The sequence below is a fragment of the Myotis yumanensis genome, unplaced genomic scaffold (genome assembly GCF_028538775.1).
Source record: "Myotis yumanensis isolate MYYU_CA2020_CCGP unplaced genomic scaffold, mMyoYum1.0.hap1 SCAF_18, whole genome shotgun sequence".
Classification (NCBI taxonomy): domain Eukaryota; kingdom Metazoa; phylum Chordata; class Mammalia; order Chiroptera; family Vespertilionidae; genus Myotis; species Myotis yumanensis.
The window spans coordinates 8,008,014-8,032,183 of record NW_027223769.1 but is presented as its reverse complement, the minus strand read 5'-3'; the positions used below and the strand labels follow the sequence as shown (position 1 = coordinate 8,032,183).

Below are 24,170 nucleotides of genomic sequence, written 5' to 3'. Positions count from 1 at the left end.
GATGGCCCTGGGGAGTTAAGGGAGCTTTGAGGAGGGGTCCTGGCCAGGAACATATCTGTTAGGGGTGGAGGGCAAGAGGGTCAAGATCTTAGAAGTGACCCTGCTGGTGGCCTGGGGAATGTCATCAGTTTCTTTCTTTGGGACAGTGGCAGGTATGGGACCTTGGTGGTGACCTGGGGACAGCAGTGGGAGAAGGGTTAGAGGCATGGGGCAGAGCAGGTGATGAAGTAACTAGAGTTCCTGGGGGTGGTCTAGGATAGGTGCTCAGGAGCTGATCTCAGGAATAGAGATCCAAGCTGGTCTTCAGTTTGGGATTCAGAATGGTTTGGGGGTTGGGACTTAGGTGCTGGTCTTGGAATGGGCTCAGTATTAGTCCTAGGATACCAAAGGCTTGAGATATTGTTTTTGGTTTTTTAAAATTATTTTTTATTTATTTATTTTTTTATTGCTTAAAGTATTACAAAGGGTATTACATATGTGTCCTTTTTTTTCTTCGAGATATTGTTATTGAGACATAGGATCAGGTTCATCTCAGGTTCAGCTCTAGAGTTTGAGAAGTCTTGGCAGGCTGGTCCTGAGATACCTGAGCCTGGGTTCCAACCAATAGAACTGCTGCCAGAAGTTCCAGGAGGTGGGTCACAGGTGCATGAAGTTGCAAAAGCTACCACGAGTCCATTCTCTGGGTTGAGGATGGATGGGTGGAAGAGGACACTGTCATTGACAGCCCCACCAATACACGCACAGGAGTCTGGAACTCCAGGTGCCCACCCCACCCCCTTACTGCCATATCCCATCTCATACTGCCGACAGCATGACTCCTGGAAGTCGGTGACAGGAGACAGATCAGCATGCAGAGCCTGCCCACTGAACCAGCGGTTACTGAGTTCAGCTACTGCCCGCTCAGCATCCTCTTCGTGCCGGAAGTAGGTCAAGTTCGGTAGTCAAACTCAGAAACCTTCAGGGGATTTGTAAGCAGCTCTGGGGCTGGACTGGATTTAGTGATGGACCTCAAACTATGAGGCTTAAGTGGTGACCTTTAGGCACTGAAATGCCTCCACCTCTGGTCTCTAATGGGGGGAAAGCAGGCACATTGACATAGACATTGCCCATGAGGTGGTCCCCCAAGTTGTCACACACATTCATCTCTTCATTCTCCCCGTACTTCTCCTGCAGTTCCATGATCACCTCCTGTGGAGACCAGGAGGTGTTCAGCTGAACTCCTGGCCCACAACTCAACCCATCTCTGCCATTCCTCACCTCAAATACGTTATCATAGTGTTCCTGTACCTCTACCTCACGCACGTGACCTGGAGGCGGTAGGGTGGAATCAGGAAGTGGCCTGCAGAGGGCAGTCCGTCCTGCCCCCAAGAAATGGTCCCTCCAGTGCGATCGTCTGCGGTTTGGGCGGTGTTCTGTGGATTCCGGTACAGGTTGAGCAGCACTATTGTCTGAATAGAATTAAGAGGGGCAGGGTCCTGAGCAGAGAGAGCAGGGCTATGTGCAAAGGTGTTGGGAAGAAGCCTAAGCATCTTGAGTGCATCAGCGATGCATGTCCCTAAGGAAACCAGCAGAGGGAGGACCTAGAAGTGAGAGACACCGAGGGGTGTAGGTTGAGGGAGGAATCGCAGAGGTCCGACAAGAAAAAAGCCGGGCAGTAGGGTGGGCCTAAGACATCCGGAAAAGGCGGGACCTCGGGATGATGGACAACGGAAGGGGAACAGCCGGGAGGCTTTAACCTTCCAGGCTCCGTGCCAAGTCTCACCAGCCTGAAAGTTTGTTTCGGGAAGCCGGGAGCATTGGTTGCCATGCCGGAAGGCCCCGATCCTAAAGTAAAAGGAGCAGTTAACCCTGGAAGGGGTGCAAAGACAGAGGTGAGCTGAGGGCCGGATATATCAGAAATACTGTCCCACGCCGCCCAGCAACCCTGATAGGATATTCCCTGCGCCCGTTTCCACTTGTCCTCAGTCCCGAATATCGAAGAATTCAGCCATTTTTACCCGAACTCTCCAACTCGATTGGCTCGAAGTCACTTCCGTTGCTTCAGAACATTGGGAAGTGTAGTTCTTCGCTGCTTCGTCTTGCTTAGCTCGCTCAGAAACTCCCTAATGCGCTTGCGTGTTGGAAGCCTGCGCCCTCTCCACAGAATCACCGACAGAAATTCCCTGAGAGCGCATGCGTGCAGCGCTGCCTAAAAAAAAAAAAAAAAAAAAAAAAGACTACAAACGCCAGAGATCCTTGCGGCATCACGCGCAAACGTCCGTAAGTTGAAAGTGGCAAAGGCATCTACCCGGAGGAAGTAAACTCCACTGGTGAGATGGGGGTCGTTTCAGGCACCCCAGTAAACATCAAGAGCGTCTCAACCCAATCAACTTGCTGGTGGGGGCGGGGGCGCCCTACTTTCAGCAAACCCACCCTTGAATTTATCTTTGTTTTGTCGTAAAAGGGGCGTGGATTTTCGCGATCCTTGCATCTCAGTGTCTTGCCCCTCAGATCCACGGAACGACCTAGCCCTAGCGCCACTATGAACTTGGAGCGGGTGTCCAACGAAGAGAAGTTGAACCTGTGCCGCAAGTACTACCTGGGTAAGGGCCAGTCTCCTACGGTCCCAGGAGAAGAGAGGGGACGGAATAAGGTCTGTAGGGCCGGATACTTGGGTCTAGATAGAAGCGGCTAGGAACGCGAGCTCTGAGGGAAGGAACTGGGTCCTGAGGAGGGAGAGGCTGGGCCTCAAGAGCTTATTGGTCCCAAGAGGGGAGTTGGGGGCTGGACTACTGGGTCCTGACAAAGAGATGGCTGAGGAATCAGATTCCTGGATCCCAGGGAGGAGCCTTGATATCAGAGTCCTTAATAGCAGAGATCTCAGTTGAACTTGGGTGTGGGAGAAGACTTTCCAAATAAGTCATCTAAGTGGGCGTTGGGGAGGATACTCATTGTCTTATGTCCTAGTTTGGCTTTTTTCTCTTTAGGTGGGTTTGCTTTCCTGCCTTTTCTCTGGTTGGTCAACATCTTCTGGTTCTTCCGAGAGGCCTTCCTTGTCCCTGCATACACAGAGCAGAGCCAAATCAAAGGCTGTGAGTCCAGGGTACAGTTGAAAGAAGGCCATTGGGGAGGTGGGGAGGTGGAGCTCTGGTGGGATGGGATGAAAGAAGTTCCAGATTTCTAGGGCTCCGTGGAAGAAAAGAACTTGTCTGGAGGTGACCAGAGAGCAGGTGGAAGCCAACCTTACCTACTCCTGTTACCTTTTACAGATGTCTGGCGCTCTGCTGTGGGCTTCCTTTTTTGGGTGATTATACTCACCACCTGGATCACCATCTTCCAGATCTACCGGCCCCGTTGGGGCGCCCTTGGGGACTACCTCTCCTTCACCATACCTCTGGGTACTCCCTGACAAATTCTTCAGCACAGGCCTGGGACCTGATCATTCTCCCAGGATGGGCTCCTGTACTCCCAGCCCACTTTCAAGCCCCTAATACTTATTCCTATCTCCTGTGTTCTCTGTTGACATACTCCAATAAATGTCCCTGATTCTCTATGTTGATTTCCTGGGATCTTTTGAACATTGAAACAGAAAATGGTTATTATTCAGAAACATTCATTAAATGCTTACTTTGTTCCAGGGTTAGTGCTTCACACATTATGTGCATCTTTTCACTGAATACTACTCATAACCCTCTGAAATAGGAACTCTCCTGCTCCAGAAACCTACTTTACAGATGCAGAACCAAGAAGGGAATATTCTATTACTAGTGGCTGCTATCCTGTACTGGTATTATGTGAGTTTGAAAACATTACTTTTCCATTTGGACTTAGTATTCTCATCTAAAATGTGGACCACAATGCTACCTCTTGGAATTAATCTGGGTCAAGGCATATGTAGTAAAATGAAGTTCTCCATTTTCTGAAGGAGATGTCTGGTTTATTAGAGAAAGCTTCCTTAACAAACCTATTTAAAATTTCAGTGTTTTACTTGTTTATTGTGTGCCCCCATCCTCAAAATATAAGCTCTATTAGGAAAGATATTTTTGTTTGTTTTGTACTCTGCTTGTCCTCAGTGCCTAGTGCCTAATAATATTTGCTAAGTGAATAAAGTTGTGCCTGAAAAGAGATTAATAGGTAGCTGGCACTAATGAGTACTCAGAGTGAAAAAGCCTAACTCCAGACTTGTCTTCCAATTAGGGGCAAGAAGGACACGGTTAAATAATTACTGTTAATACCTAAATGGCTTTTATTAAAAGCTACTAACACTATTAAGTTCCAAAAAGCCTCGCGATGCCCTGGTCCTTTATCTCCCACCGTGCCTCGCGCGGCGCAGGCGCTGTTACTACGGCTGAGTCTCGGGAGCCAGAACTACACCTCCCAGAAAGCGTGCCGGGATGTCGTTGGTTTGTTTCCGGAAATGGGTCCCTAGCAAGGTGGGACTTAGGGCTGAGAGCTGTCAATTGGTCAAGGTACGAGATCGACGGTTATACCGACTAATGGGAACAAGCGACTGCCGATGGGGCCCCACCAAAGGGGAGCAAGAGGTGCTGCCGGCGGCGGCTGTCGTAGACCGACGCTGCTCAGGGCAGAAGACCTCCCGCGTACGAAGCTTATCTTTGACGGTCTCCGGCTGCCTCTGCCCTTGACTTGTGACGCTAGGCCCTTTTGGGCTCCTCTGACCCAACTAGCCAGACTCCAGACCCAAACCATGTTCCCGGTGAAGGTGAAAGTGGAGAAATCAGGTGAGGTTTCGAGGTCGGGGGCCTGTAGAGAGAGGAGCACGGGACTGATCGGGGTATGCGAATCCCGATAGACAGGGTTATCGCGATAAGGTAGACTGAGACTTCTCCCTGCAGCCCTTCTGCCTATCGCTGTCAGGCATTGAGCGATTCCTGCCGCCTGCATACCTGACCAGTCTGCTCGAGATTGAGTGGTGGTGGCTCAGGCAGTGTGGTGTCGCAAGGCATGGGGATTCCCAGCCCCATGACCTCGAGAAAGACTACTTGGCTGTGTCTCAGTTTTTTCATTTCCAGCAATAGTTATGAATCAAGCATTGTACTGAGTGCCTGAAGTACAAGGCGGTTTTTAATCCTTGAAGTCACTGTATCCCAATAATCCTAGAAGTCAGAAATGTGGTAGATGGGAAAACAAGCTGAGAGAGAAGGATTCATTTTGGGTTGGGACCGAGTTTATGGGAACCCAGGACTGGTAGGTTAAGGGCGGTGGGAGAGGCACAGAATCCAGACAAAATATAATAGTAAAATGATGTACGATGTTAGATGGCATACGTGGAATAAAATGAAACAGGAGAGCAAATGTGAGATCAGGAGTCAGGTAAGGTGAGGGAGAGAGCCATGAGGATATGTGAGCCAACAGCGAATAAGACGAAGGAAATAGCTTTGTCTGGCCTGTTCAAGGACCAGCCGGGAGGCCAGTGTGGTTGGAACAGACTGAGGTAGAGAGTGTGAGGAGATGGAGGCAAAGCGGGGAGGAGAGAGGAACCAATCTTGTGGACCCAGGTTAGGACTTGGGTTTTGCTGTGAGGGAAATGGAGAACCAAGGGAGGGTTTTGAATTGAGGAGTGAGTTAACAAAGATGCCTTTCAATGCCAAAAAAATTGTGGATGGAAAAGTGTAGGGGGCCTGACCACAATGATGATGTGGGCACTGCAGAGTTGTGCAGGGTTCTAAGGGGGAGTATCGGGGTCAGGATTGATTTTAGGAAGATCTCCCTGGCCACCTTGTGGAGGGTGGGTCAGAAGGGGAGACTGAGGTTGGGAACCCAAGGGAAGGAACGAAAAGGACCAGGGTGGGCAGGGTAGGGTTGGGATAGGTGGTAGAAAAGGAGGCCAAGTGGACAAGAGTTGGTGGTTTGGAATGGAGGGGAGAGAGAGGTGTCCATGTTGAGGCCCAGGGAGGGGTTGGGGGACAGCAGAGCTATCCTTGAGATGGAGGCCCAGGAAAGAGGGTAAGTTTAGAGAAACACTGAGGCCAATGATAATGTGGGAGCCAATAGGTAGAAGAACCAGGGGGAGGTGTCCAGGAGTCCATGGGACCCCAAGATCTGAGGTTCAGGAGAGAAGTGGGGGCTAGGGAAAAAGATGTGGGCATGATCCATACCTTGTCTCCTGAATAAGGCTTTTTGCTAGAATCTCAGCTGCCCCAATCCACACCCCTACCCTGTCTCTGAGTGATGTCAGGAATCCGTGCATCTTCTGGTCTCCTCAGGAAGTCCCAGGGCTGGCCAAAGCATATCCCCAAGTGTCCTTCCAGGCTCTGAGCACTGTGCCAAAGCACCTACTAGCTGGAAGAGGAGAGCAAACACCTCACAGGGTGAGAAGAGAATATTTATAATATCATTACCTCCTTAAGTTCTATGATGAACAGAGGCAAAGACACAGGCTGCAGGGCCAGGCAGGGCCTGTGATATGCAGGAAGGTGGGCCCAGATCTCATTTCCTGTGTGTGTGTGTTGGAGGAGGGGGCGGGGGGCAAAAATGGGTCTCTTGGGTGAAATCTCCCAAATAAATGTGAGTTCATTCAGATTTAATTCAGATTTAATATAACTCCACTGCCTTATCCAAACAAAGCTTATCTGGGCACTAGATACCGCACCCCGTTTGAGTCCCTGCCATATAATTTCAGCTGTGGAGCCAGATGGCCTGCATGCAAATCCTTATTCCCTAGCTGTGTGACTTTGGGGAACTACCTAACATCTATGTGCCTCAGTTTCATGATCTGTAAAATGGGTAAAAATCATATGTACCTACCAGGGTTATTGTGAGAATTCAACGGGTTAATATGTGTGATATGCTTGAAACAATGCTTGGCACATAATAAGCACTCTGTACATGTTACTTATTATTGCATTCTGCTAAGAGATTCATATACAACATAGGCCAATTTAAGTCTCAGAATAGTCCTAACAAATAGGTATCATTTGGAGACCTATTTTCAAGAGGAAACAGGCTCAGTGAGGTAAGATGACTTGTCTTAGGTGGGACAGACCAGGAACCCAGAGCTCTTACTCATCATTTCAGTAGTCTGCCCTCACACCCTCTCAGCACACCTGAGCCTCGCCATAGGTTTGACTATGCATGCCCTTCCCCAGCCCAGTTGGCTTCCCACCTGCCTTGGGCCTGGGAACTGACTCTTGCTTGGTATCCTCTTCCCCAGAGTTGGAGATGGCCAAGGCCCGGAACCAACTGGATGCCGTTCTACAGTGTCTGCTGGAGAAGAGTCACATGGACAGGTTGGGACCTGGGCCAGCCTGAGGTCAGAGGGGGTTGGGCCCTCTAGTCCTGGGTGGGTCTAGGTGGGACCCCAGAATCTGGCTTAGGGAGGAAGGGGCCCAATGGAGAGGCCACTCATTGCCTTACCACTCTGGGCCCTTGGAACCCTGAGTCCACAGTTATCTTCTGCTACCAGGGAGCGTCTGGATGAGGAAGCCAGGAAGACCCCCTCAGACACCCACAGCAAGTAAGTTTTACTGGTGGGATCTGTATCGGAGGGTTTGTGGTGAATTACTTCCCTCACCCAAGCCCTGACCACTCTGTCCCCTGCTTCTTCCACCACAGTTTGAACCACTCTATGTGCACAAAGACCCTGGGGCAGCAGAAGCTTAGGTCCCGTCATACTTGGCAACTAGAGCCCCAGGGGCTTGGGTGGGACACAACGCCTACAGAGTTAGTGGGGTACATGTGGGCATCTCAGGCTTGATCTCAGGATCCATAGGGTGTCTTTTGGGAGATTTTGAGCAGGCATTTGTTCAAGGGTGAGCTTGCTCATGCCCTGTCTCTTCCCACAGGGATTGCTCCATTGTGGCCACTGGCAAACGGTAAGGTGGCGGGGGTTTCAGCCAAGTGAAAAGAAGTCCTCAGCGCTGGTCCTGATGTTCTCTCAACTCACGCAGGCCATCTGCCCGCTTCCCCCACCAGCGGAGGAAGAAGAGAAGGGAGATGGATGATGGGCTGGCCGAAGGAGGGCCACAACGATCTAGTGAGTAGGTGGTAGCCCTAGAGGGCGGTCAGTGATAGGGGACTATATAAGCATGTTCACATACCTCCCGCTCCCACTTTCCTAGACACGTATGTGATTAAGCTGTTTGACCGGAGTGTGGACTTAGCTCAGTTCAGCGAGAACACACCGCTGTACCCAATCTGCCGTGCCTGGATGCGCAACAGCCCCACAGTGCGTGAGCACGAACGCTCACCCAGCTCACCGTTGCCCCCACTGCCCGAGGATGAGGAGGTAGGATGGGTGGTAGGCCCCTGCCCAACAGCCAGGGAGGGAGTGGGTAGATGGTCAAAGCTATTTGGGATAGACAGGCAGTTTTCTGTGTCCCTTAAATGTCTCCTGGATCCATTGAGGCACACAGATATGAACCCTTATACTAGGAGTATGGATGGAGCTCTCCAGAGCAGACACACATGGCTACCTGTACTGGGAGAAAGAGGGGACAGGGTTCACCTGGGCAGATATGTGTGACCTCTAAGATTGGGATCCCCAAGAGCTGGGGGGTGGAAAGGGGTCCTTAGTGTAAACAGGTATAGCCACCTGATCTAAAGGAGCAGATGGGGATGCCCTAGGGCCGTGGTCGGCAAACTGCGGCTCGCTAGTCACATGCGGCTCTTTGGCCCCTTGAGTGTGGCTCTTCCGCAAAATACCACGTGCAGGCGCGCGTACAGTGTGATTGAAACTTCATGGCCCATGCGCAGAAATCGGTTTTCGGCCTGGGCGAGTCTATTTTGAAGAAGTACTGTTGATATTTGGCTCTGTTGACTAATGAGTTTGCCGACCACTGCCCTAGGGTATGCAGGCATAGATGGAAATCTCTCGACTGGTCGGGTAAGGTCCCCATTCTTCAGACATGACTCCCAAGTACAGGTCCCAGAGGACACCCTCATGTTTGTTGTCACTGGAAAAGGAAGGAGGGGTAAAATGTGTACCCCTGGCCCTCATCTCTGACTCTTGGACCTGTTATGGGGCTCCTGTGTCTCCAGGGTTCAGAGGTCACCACCAGCAAGAGTCGTGATGTGTACAAGTTGCCTCCTCCCACAGCCCCTGGGCCACCTGGAGATGCCTGCAGATCCCGAATTCCATCCCCACTGCAGCCTGAGACACAGGGTATCCCTGAGGATGAGGTGGGTCTGCAAAGTTTGCCTGGGGCTATGGGACATATGTTGTGGGGCTTGGGCATGGCCACCGAGCCTGGCTTCTCTGTCCACACAGGCCTCTGAGCCCTCACCCTCACCTTCCACACTCATCTACCGCAACATGCAGCGCTGGAAACGCATCCGCCAGAGGTAAGCATCCCCAACCTGCTTGCTCCTCTATGGCTTCTTCCCCAACTGCTGAGCCCTCCCTCTGCTTTCCCTCTCCCACTGCAGGTGGAAGGAGGCATCTCATCGGAACCAGCTTCGTTACTCAGAAAGCATGAAGATCCTACGGGAGATGTATGAGCGACAGTGATGTTCCCCTGACCTCAATAAACATTTCCCCTCTTTATACTGGCCTCTGATTGCTCCAGCCTATCCTTCCAGGCCCAGACATAAAGCAGATGGCACAGCTCTAGCACATTTATTGAGGAATGAGGGGATAGGGCAGCAGGGAATTTAGGGAGGGAGAAAAATTGTGGGGAATCAAAATCTAAGAAAGTGGCTTTAGGCTGGGTTTTGGAGAATAAGGGGTAGAGTCTGGAAGGTGGATTGCCTGTGATTAGAGACTTAGGGGTCAAGACAAAGTGACTGGGGTGTCCTTGGTGAAGTTGGAGGAGGGTTAGGACATTCTGCAGAGCCTGGGGAAATGAGCAGGATATCTACATTTTGAGGGTCCTGGTTGGTCTAGAATGGGTTTCCCAAGGGCGGGGGTCTGAAAAGGGATTCAAGAGTCTGAAGGTGGCTGGCTGAGGTTTCATGTCAGAAGATGAGAAGAGGGGTGGGGGTGGACTGTCTGGTTAGAATGAGGGGAAGACCAGGCTTGGGTGATCTGGTGTGGGAAGTCTGCAGAGTCTGGGGCTTTGTGGGGCGGGGCGGGGGTGGGGGGGTGGGGAGGGTTATGCTTAATCGGCCTATGGTGGAAACAGGGCTGTCTATATCATAATCAGGTGTCAGAGTGATTATTTTCATAATGAGAAGGAAATAGGTTTTGAGTGGGTTTACAAGCCAAGAAATGGGTTAGTGGGGATGGGCTTGTAGGGTCTGGAAGCTAGGAAGGTGTTGGGGTTTGAAAACGAGGGTGTGTGAGAGTGAGATCAGGGCTGAGTCTAGGTTGGAAGGGTCCCGGCTGGACCCCAGATGGGGTGTAGGGGTGGTGGTCTTGGTGAGCTTGGTACATCTGGCTGGGCGGAGTCAGGTCGGCTTTAAAAGAGGTGGCCTGCGACGGTTCCCAGGCTTCAGGTGTGCCCAGACCCCAACTTGGCAGCAGCCTGTGGTTGCGGCAGTGGGGCCTGGGCCAGCACGGGCGCGGCCTGGATGGACAGAACACCCTCAGGGGACAACGCTGATGTCACGGCGGCAGGGTCCACACCAGGCGGCAAACGGTAGCGGCGGTGGAACTCTCGAGCCACGTATCCGTGCTCATCCTGGAAACGGAGAGGCTTGAGAGGCCCACCCTTCCCTATGGCTGCCCCGCTCCCTAGGCCTGCCCACCAGCGGGCTCACCAGGCGCTGCCCCCACCAGCGGGCTCACCGGGCGCTCCTCATGGCGAGCGTGCACCTCCACATGTTCACCAACCACCTTGACAGTGATTTCCTCTGGGGAGAAGTGCTTCACATCCAGCAGCACCGAGAAATGCCCGGGGTCGGAGGGCACCTGTGCACAGCCCATTGTCATCGGGCGCCGCAGGGCTCCCAGGACCCAAGCCAGGCCTCTCCCTCCGGGGTTCTAGCGCAGCTGACTCTGGCCTCCGAAACTGGGAGTCCCCTTTCCAACCTGTAGCCATGGATGGCCGCCTCATCCCGAATAACTGGTCTCATCCTCCTCTCACCCAGAGGGAAGAGGCCCCCTTTCCCTGCCGGTCAGAGACCTCAGGCCTCACAGAGTGAGTCCCCTTCCCCCCCGTGTCGGCGACCCCATAGTCAATGTGTCCGCCTGGACACTGACTCCGCGGGCCCTTTCCTCTCAGAGCCCCCGGGGTCCTCACTGCCACACACCCACATGGGACCCCTTGCCCCTCAGTTACTAGTACTCCTCCCTTCTCAGAGTGGCCAGCCCCTCCCCATTCTTCAGTCACAAGATCCTCCCCTCTGCCTCTCCGGGGACATAGGGTCACTTCACATCATCTACAAACTCTTCCCGAGAATAACACAACGTTCCCTCCCTGCAGGGGTCACTGGGCGCCCCTACGCCCTTCAGAATGATTGACCTCCCATCCCCCACCCCAGATTCCCTGGGTTATTAGCCTCCTTCAAAGTCACCAAGATTCCCCCCTCGGAGTGACCACCTCACCCTACCAGTCCCCTTAGAACTGAGATTCTCCTCAGATGGACGGGGACCTCCGACCCCCTCCATTAATCTGGCCTCTAAAATTCCGTACTTGGGGAACTCCGGAAGCCCCTCTGAGTGGCCGGATTCTTCGTTTCTCAAAGTCAAGGGACATTCCCTCATCCCCCCCGCCCCCCGAGGATGGCCAGAACCCCTCCCCAGGCTGGCACCTGGGCGGCGGGCAGCGCCACGCTGGGTGCGCGCAGGTAGTAGGGCGCCAGCGTGGTGGGGCAGAGTGCAGCGAGCTCAGCCTCCAGGAGCCCCTCGCCGAAGCGCTGGTCGAAGAGGCGCCCAGGCGCCGAAAGCCCGGGCAACGGGGCGGAGGCACGGCGCAGCCAAGACGGCTGCACGGGCACCGGGATCTCCATCCTGCTCCTCCTGCGCGGTAGTGCCCCTGGTGCGCCCCGCAGCTTTATAGGACGCCCTGTGTCCGCCCTCCGCGGGCCGCCCGGGGACACTCGGACTGCGGCCAGACCCAGCCACTAACAGAGCCTTATTTAGAAAGCCAACAATGACTTGGCCATTTATTAAGCTCCTGCTGGATGCCAGAGAGGTATCAAGATTCTCCAGTTTCCCCGAAGGGAAACTAAGGCTGAGGAGGCGGAGCCTTGCCGGAATTTGGGACCCAGGGCTTGAGAAGCCCTCTGCAGAGCTCCCAGTCCCGTTACTCCACCCCCGCCCCGCAGGCAGTTCTGGGGATGACGCAGATGGCAGTCTTAAGAGCAGAGTCGTGGGTACAGAGAATGCGGTGGACCAGCCAAACTGTCAGAAGGACAGGACAGACTCTATTTCCATCAGCCCAGTCCCGGGCAAGCCGGGCCTAATTCTGTGCCTCTGACTCAGTCTCGGATGCAGAGTAGCGGGGTCTGCCAGGTGAGCAGCGGCCAGGGACCGTGGACAAGAGTCCATGCTGGCTCCCGGGGGGGGCGCGCGCCTGGCCCGAAATAGCTTGTTTTGATCCCGCCACCTGGCCAGGAGCCCAGGCCTGGCACTTGGCGCAACCAGCTGCTCCTGCAAGATGGAAGCAGGTGACCGGGCGGGACGGTCCTGCAGGTCCGACTGATGGAGGGATGTCCGTTAGAGAGGGGACAGTCTCCCTGATTTCCCCTACCACGGGAAAAACGGTTGTTGGAATAGTCTGGACGAGATTCCCGCCGCGAGAAGGTTGTAAGACAAGGCTGCAGGGAAGCGCGGGTACTTTAGAACCCCTCCTAACCTTGAACACAGTTTTATATTCTCTCCATTGGTCCACAGGCTTGCCAATCACTGCTGCACGTTATGGTTCTCCAATCACACACGCTCTCTCAGTCAGGCTGACTTTACAGCCAGTTGTGAGACACCCTCCATTGGTCGCCTTGGAGGCGGCTGTAGTCCCGCGAGGGCACCCGGAGGGGGCGGGGCTGATAGGGCATTGCTAAGCGACCGAGAGGCTCTGGGTCGGTCCGTGAAGGGGAGTTGCAGGCGGAAGCGCGGAAGTAGCCACCGGATGAACCGCAGGTGAGCCATCCCTCTTCCGGGGACCGCAGGATGCCCGGGGAAGACCAGGGTGAGAGAAGCACGGCCTGGGGACCGGATGGCTGGGGTCCGGAGTCTCTCCTCAGTCGCAGGGAACTAAAACCCGCAAGCTGTTCCACAGCTTTGGCTGCTCCAGTCTTGGACTTCACCGTCCCCGGGGGTCCCGTAGTGTCTTGCGTTCCGCTGTTAGTGACCCCAAGATGGTTTTTTTCCTTCTTCTAAGAGTGTCCAGGGGCATCTTGGGAATCAAGTTTCTTAATTTTGAAATTGCCCCCAGACTCCCATAGGTGTTGTTTTGTGTGTTTATCTTTCTTGCTTAGGAAGAGCCCATTGACTGATGGGAATTGTAGTGCATCTGCCCCTTTTTCCTTAGTGCCCCCAAGACTTATGGGAAATGTACTGCGATAGGGTTTAGCCATGGTTCTTAACCGGAGCTCCGCTACAGAATTCTCCGGGGCGCTAGGAAAAAGATACAGATGCCTAACAACTGCTTCCAGATAATTCTTATTCTTTTAGTCTGGAGTGAGGACCACACATCTGTTGTTGTTGTTTTAAAGACAGCTCCTAGGCTGGATCCAGTGTTGAGAACCACCATTAGCAGTTCCTCGGTTCTTCTCTTTTGAGACTGCTCCAAGGGCTGGCGCCTCCAGTATCATTATCTTGAATGTGCAGTGGTGCTTTGTGGGAATTATGGTCCATCTCTTACAGGAATCCATGGGAATTTTAGTCTTTCTGCCCTCTTCTTCCCATCCTCCTGCCCTGATTCCTCCTGGGTTGCAGTGACCATGCTCTGCCTACCAGCTTTACTCTCTCCTTGCAGCCTGCCAGTTTTCAACACTCAAGACAGCCTCTTTGGGAATGCTCCCCTGGGTCAAAGCTAGACCTGGCACCCCAAGGTGAGAATACCGCACAGAAAGTGCTGTGTGCCAGCCTAGTAGCAAGGGAGTGAAGACCTGTGATAAGAGATGCGGGTGAGAGATTAAACACAGTCCCTCCTCCCCTCCCCCTGGCCCTTCCTTCATCTAGTCCTCTACCACCATCATAGCCGAATTTACTCTGAGTTATTACCATTGTGAGATGTGTTTCCTCCCCTCTGGACTAAGACTTCATGTGTGTCTTTGTTTCAGGGATATCACTTTTTCTTCTCCCCACCTCCCCTATCTTAGACCCTGAGTCCATCCAGGTCCCCGAGATCCAGGATCCCAGAAACTCCCAAGGCTCTGGCCACAGATCCCAACTCCCCTGAGCTATTTGAGGAGTCCTGGTCATCCAGGTCAGGGACCCTTTCCCCACCCAGCACCACTGAGGAACAGATGGGTGCCTCCTCACCACCCACCCTGATTGACAGTGGTGACTCCGTGGTGGCCAAGTAAGTACCATCAGCCCTGAGGGCAAGAAAGATTGGGGGGGGGGGGGGGAAGGCATCCTGTTATTACCACAGCCAGTGCTGTTTATGTAGGACTTTCAGGACCACACTTCATGTGTGTTAAGAGCTCTGGAGTTAGGCTGCCTGGGTTCAAATCCCAGCTCTGTCACTTACTCTTTGTATGATCTTGGTCTAAGTTTTTTTGTCTGTAAATTGGGGATATGAATAACATATCCCCTAGGGCTTTTTAAGCTTTCAATGAGTTACTTACTGTCTGTAAAGCTTCTATAACAATGCTTGTCACATAGTGAGCACTTGGATTTGTAGGGTACAAGTTCAGCTGTTACAACAAAGAGCCCCAAATTAATTGTGGCTTAAACAAAATAGTATTTATTTCTCCCTCAACTAACAGTATAGGCAGAAGCAACCAGGGCCAATATGGCAGCCCCTAGTTGAGGTGTCAGAGACACAGTTTACTTCTATCTCATTCCCCCCCCCCCCCCGCCCCCCACCACTTCTCCCCTCCCCAGACTGTTGCTCTTTCCTTCGTGGACCAAAATGGCTCCCAACAACATCCATTCAAATCACATCTCTTCACACCCTGTTAGTCAAGAACCCAGTTACATGGCCATAAAGTTACAAGGGCACCTGGTAAATGTATGTATAGAAGAGTGGGTATGTGTCCACAATATTGTATTACTATATAAGAAAAGAGAATGGATATTGAGGGACAACTACCAGGTGCTTCCATAATGCTCAATAAACATTGAGCATTATGGAAGCACCTAGTAGTTGTTCCTGGTAGTTGTGATTATTACTGTTATTATTATTTGGCTCTCCTTACCCCACCCTCCTCCCATTCTCTGATGCCCACAGGTTCATAAACCGGTTCCGCCAGGCTCAGCCCACAAGCCGAGAGGAACGCCAGCCTGCAGGCCCAACCCCAGCTGACTTTTGGTGGTTGCGGCCTGAATCTCCAGACCCTAGTAGTCAACTTGCAGCAGGTACTTGCTTCAGTCCCATCCACTCCTGGCCCAAAACCTTTTCTTTCTTTCTTTTTTTTAAAATTTATCTTTATTGTTGAAAGTATTACAAATGTCTTTTTTCCCTCCATCGACCCCCTCCACTCAACTCCTGTCCCCTCACAGGCCTTTCCCTCACTATTGCCTGTCAATGGGCTATGCATATGTGCATATAAATTCATTGTTTAATCTCTTCCCCCCACTCCCTTCTCTCTGAAATACCTTAGTCTGTTGCATGCTTCAAGGTCTCTGGATCATTTTTGTTCATCAGTTTATTTTGTTCATTAGATTCCACATGTAAGTGAGATCATGTGGTACTTGTCTTTCTCTGACTGGTTTATTTCGCTTAGCATAGTACTCTCCAGGTCCTTCCATGCTGTTCCAGAATCTTTCTTGTACAGTGCTCTCAGCAGCCACTCCTCCTGGCCCTCCTAAATCAATTGGGGTTTCTCAGCAGGAGCCAATAAACCAGAAGGAAGACTCACCACGGAAGTCCTGACTCTTGGCAAGGTGGCCAGTGCATCACAGGCTAAGGCTATGGCCCCCCTTCAGGAAATAAAGCAGGTGACATCCCCATTTACTCCCCCCATGTTACCTGAACTGACAGCACCAGCCCTGGGATAGAATTAGAGTCAGTCCACAATTCAAGGAAGCATAAACAAACAAACAAAAAAAGGATTGGTTTGCTAATGCAATTAAAAAGTCCAAAAGTAGCTTCTCTCAGGTATGGCTGGATCCAGGTGTTTGAACACTATTGGGAAGAACTTGACTGGTTTGGCTTTCCGTTCTTCTTTGTTGGGCTCAGTCTCAGGCAGGCTTTCCTCTCAAAGTAGCTAAGATGGCCTCAGTAGTTCTAGCCTTTTAACTTATTTAATCCACAGGAAAGAGGAGCCTTTTCTGATAGCTCCATCCAAAGCCCCTGTTACTCTCATCAGCTCACAACCACTGTGAACCAGAGGACAGAATGTTGTGATTAGCCAGGCCTGGTCAGGAAGGCAGGGTCAATACTTCTCCTACAGCAGTAATTTCATTGAGGGGTGTGATCCACACAGGAAAACTGGGTCACTCTTCCCTGAAGAGGAAGAGCAGATTCTAAGCCAGCGTGTGAGGGTACCAGGTGGAGTGCAGATGTGCACTCCAGGCCCTCTGTCTGAGCAGCCTTTGGAATCTGGGCTGGCCTCTGACCATCTCACCTCACAGAGCCTCAGCACATGGAACTCATCTCTGCTGGACCTGGAGATGCTGAGCCTGCAAAGCAGAGCTGCCAGGCTGCTGAAACACAGGTGCTTTCCCTGCCCCCATCATCCTCTCCACTCCTTCAACTCCAGGCCCCACCCATTGCCTCTGAGACCCCTCTTGCCTCACTTCTGTATTCTTCCTACAGCAAGGCCTCCGTCTCCTCCTGCAGCCCCAGCAATTCCAGCAATTCCTTATTCCCTGTCAGCTCTGATGGTCTTTCTCCTTCCTCTGTGGCCTTCACCCCTGACTCCAGCAAGGGCTCTGACCCCAAGGCACATGGTGAGTTCTGGAGAGCAAGGATTGAGGGCAGCCAGTGTGAGTCCCACAAATGCCACTAATCAGCTATGTGACCTTGGGCCTCTCTGTGCCTTTCTTGTTTCCCCAACTTTAAAATGGGGATAATAATTGTACTCTTCTACTGTGGGTGTGGTGAAGATTAAATTAGTTGATGAATATGGAGTACTTAGCACCAGTCAGTTAATAGTAGCTATCATTAGTAGGACAGGTTCTCTCTCTGTATCCTGTTTGCCTCTCTAAACACAAAGCTCCAAAATCAGAAGACTTTTTGCAAATTTGGCACTACATTTGATTTGACAGCAAAATCTGACCTCAACAATGAGAAGGATATTTATTATCTATCTATCTGTCTATCTATCATTTAGGACAACTTCATACTTTTTGCTATGGATATATTACATTGAAACATGAAATTTTTGCCTTTGTAAGTAAAAAATGGTTAAATATTGCCAATTGCATGTTGTTCAACCAAATACCAATGTGTTAGAGTCTGGTGTACTGCATCAGACCCCTGGTTACACTGTACATACCATACAACTTTGCTAAAACATGCAAGATTTCAGAAATGAGATTAAGGACCAGGGTTACTGTTGCTGCTATCATTGTGGTTACTTTTAGTCTGTGCCCAGGTCCTGGGATGCAGTGGAGCACAGGACAGGTGCTCTGTATATCTCATGGGGCTCCATGAGTGGGGACAGGCAAGCACAAATAACCAGAGAGGTTTTCATGCATGTGTGTGATCCTGCTCAAACTCACCTGTCTGATTCTTTCTTTCATCTAAGTTCCACCTTGTGTTCACCTTTCCTTTCTGAACCTCAATTTTCTCTTCTTTAAAATGGGAATAAAACTAGTACCTATTTCATGATTTTTTTTTTTGCAGATCAAATTCATTCATTCATTCATCTAACAAAAATTAAATTTCTGCTGTGTGTGAGGCCCTGAGAGTAGGATTAGAGATTCCACAGTGAACCAACCATAAATACTTTTATCCTCAGGGTTCTCACAGCATAGTGAGTGTAGAATAGAGTAGCTACATAACCCCACAAACAAATGTGAAATGTAAGCAGAAACGAGGGCTATTCAGGAGAGGACTGTGATGCTGAGAAGTCAGAGAAGGCCTTCCTAGAAGATATGCTATCTAGGTGGAGACCTGAATGATGAAGGTGGGGACAAGCGCCTTCTAACATGTTCAGAGGACCTGAAGCATGGTGCAGACAATGAACTAGAAAAGGCAAGAGCCAGTGGTAAGAGTAGTATGTGATAAGGAGGGACAGATTGGCAGAGGTCAGATTACATTGGGCCATGTAGGCTTGGGGAGGCATTTGGTCATTATCTTAGTACCAGGGAGCCACAAGAGGGTTCTGAGGAGGGAGGGTACATGATTTTCCTCGAGTGTTAACAAACTCCCCCTGGCTGCTCTTGGTACCCAGTGAGAGATGCTGGTAGTTTGGCTTGGGCCAGAGCTTGAGGGGCAGAGTAGAGGGCAGTGGCCAGGTTTGGAAGTAGAATCACAGGATTCTCTCTACACATCTTTTTGGGGGATATAAAGAGTTGGGGAGGAGAGAGAGGTCTGAGATGATGCCCCCCCCCCTCCCCCGTGTAGCATCAGATGGTCAGGCTTCTGAGAGACAATGGTAGCCCTACTGATCATTGCTGTTGAAATGATGCTCTGAGTGGCCCTGTCCTGAGTCACTGTTGTACTGAGCCAGAACAGTGCCTGGCTCAATAGTAAGAGCTAAATATTTGTTAATGAAGGAAGAATTGAATGATGGCAAGTTGGGAAGTCCATGAGTCCTCTCTCCTCTGACTCTGCCCTTCTTCACTTCCCACTCTAGAGAGGAGTTGGGACATTATCTGGAGAGCATGTCTGAATATTGGTACAGTCTAATGTTGTGTGCACTGGCCGTCATCAGGTTGCTCATCCCCAGAACCTTCCTGTCTTACCCTTCTTGCCTCTACTTACCCTACAGCAACTCCCGCACCAGCCCCCATCCCTGCTCCAGCCTTGGTCTCCTCCCAGGCACCCCTGCGGCCAGAGGATGACATTCTGTACCAGTGGCGACAGCGGCGGAAGCTTGAATAAGCTCAAGGAGGTCAGGGTGACGGAACCTGGGTGCTGCCAGGGACCTCTGCCCTCACTACTCCGGTGAGATGGGGGAGGGAGGCACCTGAGGGGGATCCTAAGGGTAGTTGGAGGGAGGGAGGCCGGAGGCCTGAGTGGAACTGAGGACACTCTACCCTTTCTCTCCCCCTCAGGTCCCTGTCCCCGTCTGTCTGCATACCTCGCCTGCCCCTGCGGAGACCCTTAGTTCCCTGGGAACACAGCCTAACTGCATCCCACTTTGGGGCAGTGTGGCCGGGCCTGCTCCCCAGGAAGCCTATGTGGAGAGACCTCCTATTCCCACAGGGTTCTCTCCACACATCTTTCGGGGCCCCTACCCCCAAGGGTTTTTCTGGGCCCCACAGACCGGTTCCTGGGTATCTTTTGGGGGCGTCCCCCACACGCCCTGTACCTCTACTCTTGGGCCCCCTATCACTCCCCAGGGCCCGCCCACCCCTGCGCCATGTAGCTCCGCCCAGCTCGAGAGGCAGGACCCCAAACCTCGGAAGGGTAGAGCCTGGCGCCCAGAATCTGCTGGGCGAGTCATGGTGGCTGACCAGGAGCCCAGCCCGCAGCTCCGCGGCCCTCTGGGCCAGGTAGTGACCGCTCGGCTCTTCCCCGACAGCCTGGAGGACACGCCCCCTCGACCCAAGGGCCTGCCTCCACCTCTGGCTGAATCTCAGAAAATGAAGACCGCACAACCCAAAACTAAGGTTATGCCCCGGTGCTCAGAAGTTACCTCCCCTCCATCGGATTCACGGTTTCCTCAGGCCACCCCACCTGGTCGGCCTAAGGCAGAGTCTCGAGATGCCAAAGCCACGCCTCCCGCAGAGGGGTGGGTGCTTTGCAAGGAAGTCAGGAATCCTCAGCCCAAGGCCCCGCCCCCTCCAGCTGAAGAGGCTTCCACCGGGGTTGAGGCTCCGCCCTCTTTGGTTGAGGCGGGGTCTCTAGAGGCTGCGGTCAACTCCTCGCCCGCTGCTGACCACGCCCCCCCAGAGGACCTGCTCTCCCAGGCCGCGAGGCTTCTGCAGGCTGCTGAAGGTGAGCTGATGCGTGTGGCCGCTGGGATCTGCTGTCGAGCATGCCATGAGTCCAGCCCCTGGAGCTCGCTCTTTTTCCTCCAGATTCCGACAGCAGCGAGTTCCAGGAGGACCCTGTGCTGCAGGTGCTAAGGGTTCAGAGGGCCGAGCTGCGGCGGCAGAAAAGGTGACTATCTCCAGGCTTTATCTTCTCAGATTCCCGTCAAGTGTCCACCTCTCTTGAACCCCCTTCCCAGAACTATCCAGAGCCCCAGACCCCAATCCTGAGCACATACCTCAGCCTCTACTACCTGGCTTTTTTCCAGGAAAGTGGACGCCCAATTATCCCTCCTACTGGGTCACACTGAAGACTCAGGGTCTTGGTCTCCTCCTGCCAGGTCGACCCCCAGGTCCCCAAGGATGCAGCTGAGGAGGGAAGGAGCCTCACTTGAGGCCAGAAGACTTTGAATTGTAGAAATTCTGTTTTTCCCAATGAAATGCTCTTTTCGGGTTACAGGTTGCCTCTGAGAAAAGAGTCTGGAAAGGCCAAGAGTCATGCTAATTTAGGGAAATACCCCCCCCCTCCTCCTGCCCATCCCTACCCCAGTTACTGACTGTGGTACAGAATCTCTTCTAGTTTTATCCTCTTTGAGGGCAAGGCAGGGGAGGGGTTCCAGGCAAAGCTTCAGGCAGGACTGGGACTCATCTTAACTCGGGAGTGAATCCTCCTGTCTCAGATGAGACAGAAGGAACTTCCCTCTTGGTATGAAGCTGTCAGAGTGTTGGACAATGGTTAGTCCTCAGTCCACATCCTGCTTGAACCAGCACAGTATTTGGTTCATTGATCCCACCCTCCTTGAGGCTTTTCCTTCCCCTGCCTCTAGCATCACTAACATGTCACTTTGGTGTGTCCCAGGGCTCTGGTCTTAACTTCTCTATCTAAACTCATTCCCGTGTGCTATTGTAGCTTCCTGGCTCTACATCCTATCTCTGTTCTGATAGTCCCTAAATTTATATCTTCAGTCCAGACCTGGCCACTAAACCTCAGGCTTCTATATCCTGCTACCTGCTCATCATCCTCACTCAGAGGTCTAAGAGATGTCCCATACTGCACAGGTCTTAAACTGAGCTCCCAATCTTCCCCCAAACCTGCTCCTCCCAAACTTTCCTCAGCTTTGTCCTTCCTGCTCAGTCCAAAAGCCTCATAGTCGTCCTTGACTCCTTTCTTTTCCTCATACCCACAGTCAGTTGACCAGCAAGTCCTGTCAGGTCTACCTTTAAAATCTATCCAGAATTTAACCCCTTCTTCCCCTTCCATGGCCCTCACCTTAGTCTAAGCTATCATTATCTGTTTGGACTATTAAAAACCTGTTTGTTTTGTCAGCAAGTTCTTTGAAACATTTCTTATAAAAAAGTAGAATCTAGATTTCTTCTCCTTGAAACTAGATAGAACTTTGTGACCGCCTTCATAAACAGACTGCAGAGGAAGTGATACTGCTTTAAATTTCTAAACTGGATTAGAAAAGATGATATAATTCCCATGTGGCTCCTCTCGCTCTCTCTTTCTTGCTCTCTCGAGCCCCGGGCTACCATATAAAGAGTCCAGTTACCATGTTGGGTAGGGATTTGTGTTACACAGGTGTGTGCACTTGTCAACATACAGTGAAATTTTTGAATTTCATTGTATGTAAAGTTTACCTCAAGAAAAATAAATATTGAACTCTAGTTAAAGATATGCATGCTGAGTTATTTAGGGGACAGCATACCAATGTCTAATTTATTTTGAAATACATTAAAAATCAGATTAATGGCCCTAACCGGTCTGGCTCAGTGGATAGAGTATCGGCCTGCGGACTGAAGGGCATATACCTTGGTTTCGGGCACATCCCCAGTAGGAGGTGTGCAGGAGGCAGCTGATCGATGTTTCTCTGTCATCCATGTTTCTGACTCTCTATCCCTCTCCCTTTCTCTCTGTAAAAAAATCAATAAAATATATTTTAAAAAATTTAGATTAATGGATGAATAGAGTAATAGGTGGATGTGAATAAAGCAAACAGTAAAATGTTAATGGCAAGATCTAAGTGGTGGATATATTGTAAATTGTTCAACTGTGCTGTATGTTAGAAACTTCATAATAAAACGTTGGAGAATATATAATCAGGATTATTTTGATATCCATTTTAAAATGGGAGGATGGAATAGATTTCTGTAAAAAGTTTCTGTATATCACAGACATGGTAAATATTTGTTTACAGCCTTTTTGAACAAACCATACATTTAAATTAAACCAACAGGAAGGAAATATATGTTTAGATATAAAAAAATAAAAAAAGTTTATAGTGGAAGAACCTGATCTAGTTGGAGGGTGAGTAAAGCCTAGAAGGATTCCTGAGAAGTTAGATTTAAGCTGTGACAGGTAGACATTAACTAGTTGACAGAGGGCTATTTTAATTACTATTGCTGGGTTACAAATCACCCCCAAAATTTAGTGGCATAAAACAATCTGGCACCAGGGCTCACATGATGAGCTGGAACTATAGACTATAGTAACTACACATGATTTCAATGTGGCTTGGGCTTCCTCAGAACATGACTACCTCAGCATAACCACGTTTCTCACATGCCTCAGCACATCTAGAGCTAGTCATTCCAGTAGACAAGGAGGAAGCTGCATTGCCTCTTACTACCTAACCTTGGAAGTCACATTATCTCTCTATTTTTATAATTTTTTAAAATCATTACCCAAGGAGTGAGAATCCCCCCCCCCCCCCGCATTAATTTTAGAGAGAGTGAAGGGAGGGTGTAGAGGGGGAGAGAGAGAAACATCCATGTGACAGACACATTGATTGGTTGCCTCCCACATGCACACGGACTGGGGGTGGGGATGGGACCTGCAATCCAGGTACATGCCCTTGACCAGGAATTGAACCGGTGATCCTCGGGCAAGTGGGCTGATGCTCCAGGGGTCCTCAAACTACGGCCCGCGGGCCACATGCAAATACAAATATTGTATTTGTTCTCGTTTTGTTTTTTTACTTCAAAATAAGATATGTGCAGTGTGCATAGGAATTTGTTCATAGTTTTTTTTTAAACTATAGTCTGGCCCTCCAACCGTCTCAGGGACAGTGAACTGGCCCCCTGTTTAAAAAGTTTGAGGACCCCTGCTCTAAGCATTGCTGGCCAGGGTGGAAGTCACATTCGCTATTAGTTGAAGTTGTCACAAATCTGCCCAGATTCAAAGGGGGAGGGGATGTACTTTCTACCTTTTCATGAGGGAAGTGTCAAAGGATTTGTAACCACCACAGAGGTTGAGTGGGAAAAGAGGATTACTCCAGGTAGAGGGAACATCACATGGGAGGTATCTGTGATAGGAGTGAGGTCTGCAAATTTAATAAATTGAAGTGAGTAACTGTAAATTGACCCTTCTTCCAGTACTCCCCCCAGTCCCTGCTTAATTGAAAAAAATTTTTTTTATTGATTTCAGAGAGGAAGAGAGAGGGAAAGAGAGATAGAAACATCAATAATGAGAGCGAATCATTGATCGGCTGCCTCGTGTACGGCCCATACTGAGAATCACAACCCGGGCATGTGCCCTGCCAGGAATTAAACCATGATCACTGAGACACGCTAGCTGGGTCCTGCTTACTTTTTATCCATAGAATTTATCACCTTCTAATATTCTTTATTTTTAAATATTTATTTTGTTCACTGTTTTCTCCCACTAGTTTTTTAGTTCCATGTGGGCAGGGTACATTTTCCTGTTTTGTTTACTGATGTGTCCACAAATTAAGTAAGTGGTAGGAGTTTTTTTTGTTTTTTTTTAATATATTTTATTGATTTTTTACAGAGAGGAAGGAAGAGAGATAGAGAGCCAGAAATATCGATCAGCCGCCTCCTGCACATCTCCCACTGGGGATGTGCCCGAAACCCAGGTACATGGCTTTGACCGGAATCGAACCTGGGACCCTTCAGTCCGCAGGCCGACGCTCTATCCACTGAGCCAAACGGGTTTCGGCGATAGGAGTTTTTTGAATGAATGAGTAGGTGGGTCAAGGATGAACCTTCTCAGGTGAAAGCCTTGTTGAAGGCATGACCAACGAGAGTTCTCTTGGAAAGGGTGTTAGTGTTTTCTGAATCTCGCTCGTCGGCA

The 24,170-nt window shown here is 50.8% G+C and overlaps 4 protein-coding genes and 1 long non-coding RNA gene across 12 annotated transcripts; 3 read left to right on the top strand and 2 right to left on the bottom strand.

Annotated features, from left to right (window-relative positions):
* Window positions 1-399: 399 nt before the first annotated feature.
* Window positions 400-2,208, bottom strand: LOC138997261 (uncharacterized). The gene is made up of 2 exons (XR_011468928.1): window positions 1,998-2,208; window positions 400-1,824 (listed from the first exon to the last, which is right to left on the bottom strand). It is a non-coding gene; the product is annotated as an uncharacterized lncRNA (long non-coding RNA).
* PSENEN (presenilin enhancer, gamma-secretase subunit) lies at window positions 2,202-3,532 on the top strand. 3 transcript variants are annotated; one of them, XM_070398869.1, is made up of 4 exons: window positions 2,202-2,309; window positions 2,444-2,582; window positions 2,967-3,071; window positions 3,249-3,532. In XM_070398869.1, the coding sequence occupies exons 2-4, from the start codon at window positions 2,522-2,524 to the stop codon at window positions 3,386-3,388; spliced, it is 306 nt and encodes a 101-aa protein (XP_070254970.1). In that variant the 5' UTR covers window positions 2,202-2,309; window positions 2,444-2,521; the 3' UTR covers window positions 3,389-3,532. The 3 variants fall into 3 exon arrangements, with proteins under 3 accessions (XP_070254970.1, XP_070254971.1, XP_070254969.1); XM_070398870.1 differs by having other exon boundaries at window positions 2,214-2,309; window positions 2,491-2,582; XM_070398868.1 differs by having other exon boundaries at window positions 2,243-2,259.
* Window positions 3,533-3,614: 82 nt separating this feature from the next.
* LIN37 (lin-37 DREAM MuvB core complex component) lies at window positions 3,615-9,484 on the top strand. 6 transcript variants are annotated; one of them, XM_070398864.1, is made up of 10 exons: window positions 3,615-4,721; window positions 6,207-6,311; window positions 7,154-7,229; window positions 7,406-7,456; window positions 7,785-7,814; window positions 7,890-7,975; window positions 8,061-8,227; window positions 9,038-9,120; window positions 9,209-9,282; window positions 9,367-9,484. In XM_070398864.1, exons 1-10 carry the CDS (start codon window positions 4,496-4,498, stop codon window positions 9,414-9,416), a joined length of 948 nt encoding a protein of 315 aa, XP_070254965.1. In that variant the 5' UTR covers window positions 3,615-4,495; the 3' UTR covers window positions 9,417-9,484. The 6 variants fall into 6 exon arrangements, with proteins under 6 accessions (XP_070254965.1, XP_070254961.1, XP_070254966.1 ...); XM_070398860.1 differs by having other exon boundaries at window positions 8,980-9,120; XM_070398865.1 differs by lacking the exon at window positions 6,207-6,311 and having other exon boundaries at window positions 8,980-9,120.
* Window positions 9,485-9,540: 56 nt separating this feature from the next.
* On the bottom strand, window positions 9,541-12,054 carry HSPB6 (heat shock protein family B (small) member 6). Its single transcript, XM_070398867.1, has 3 exons — window positions 11,632-12,054; window positions 10,667-10,789; window positions 9,541-10,559 (listed from the first exon to the last, which is right to left on the bottom strand). Exons 1-3 carry the CDS (start codon window positions 11,827-11,829, stop codon window positions 10,371-10,373), a joined length of 510 nt encoding a protein of 169 aa, XP_070254968.1. The 5' UTR covers window positions 11,830-12,054; the 3' UTR covers window positions 9,541-10,370.
* An 893-nt stretch (window positions 12,055-12,947) lies between these two features.
* PROSER3 (proline and serine rich 3) lies at window positions 12,948-22,429 on the top strand. Its single transcript, XM_070398116.1, is given in 11 exon segments — window positions 12,948-12,958; window positions 13,797-13,872; window positions 14,143-14,345; window positions 15,219-15,346; window positions 15,822-15,928; window positions 16,565-16,647; window positions 16,749-16,882; window positions 18,871-19,046; window positions 19,157-20,042; window positions 20,126-20,207; window positions 20,347-22,429. Coding segments are annotated over 11 exon segments (2,028 nt in total). The 3' UTR covers window positions 20,489-22,429.
* The last annotated feature ends 1,741 nt before the right edge of the window (window positions 22,430-24,170 follow it).

Coding starts and splice junctions, on each gene's coding strand:
- PSENEN (XM_070398869.1), top strand. CDS start 2,522: ATGAACTTGGAGCGGGTGTCCAACGAAGAGAAGTTGAACCTGTGCCGC. Junction 2,583..2,966: donor GTGCCGCAAGTACTACCTGG/GTAAGGGCCAGT, acceptor TTTTCTCTTTAG/GTGGGTTTGCTTTCCTGCCT. Junction 3,072..3,248: donor GCAGAGCCAAATCAAAGGCT/GTGAGTCCAGGG, acceptor TACCTTTTACAG/ATGTCTGGCGCTCTGCTGTG.
- LIN37 (XM_070398860.1), top strand. CDS start 4,496: ATGGGGCCCCACCAAAGGGGAGCAAGAGGTGCTGCCGGCGGCGGCTGT. Junction 7,457..7,784: donor CCCTCAGACACCCACAGCAA/GTAAGTTTTACT, acceptor CTCTTCCCACAG/GGATTGCTCCATTGTGGCCA. Junction 7,815..7,889: donor ATTGTGGCCACTGGCAAACG/GTAAGGTGGCGG, acceptor CAACTCACGCAG/GCCATCTGCCCGCTTCCCCC.
- HSPB6 (XM_070398867.1), bottom strand. CDS start 11,829: ATGGAGATCCCGGTGCCCGTGCAGCCGTCTTGGCTGCGCCGTGCCTCC. Junction 10,790..11,631: donor TGGCGCTGCCCGCCGCCCAG/GTGCCAGCCTGG, acceptor GGCTGTGCACAG/GTGCCCTCCGACCCCGGGCA. Junction 10,560..10,666: donor CTCGCCATGAGGAGCGCCCG/GTGAGCCCGCTG, acceptor CTCCGTTTCCAG/GATGAGCACGGATACGTGGC.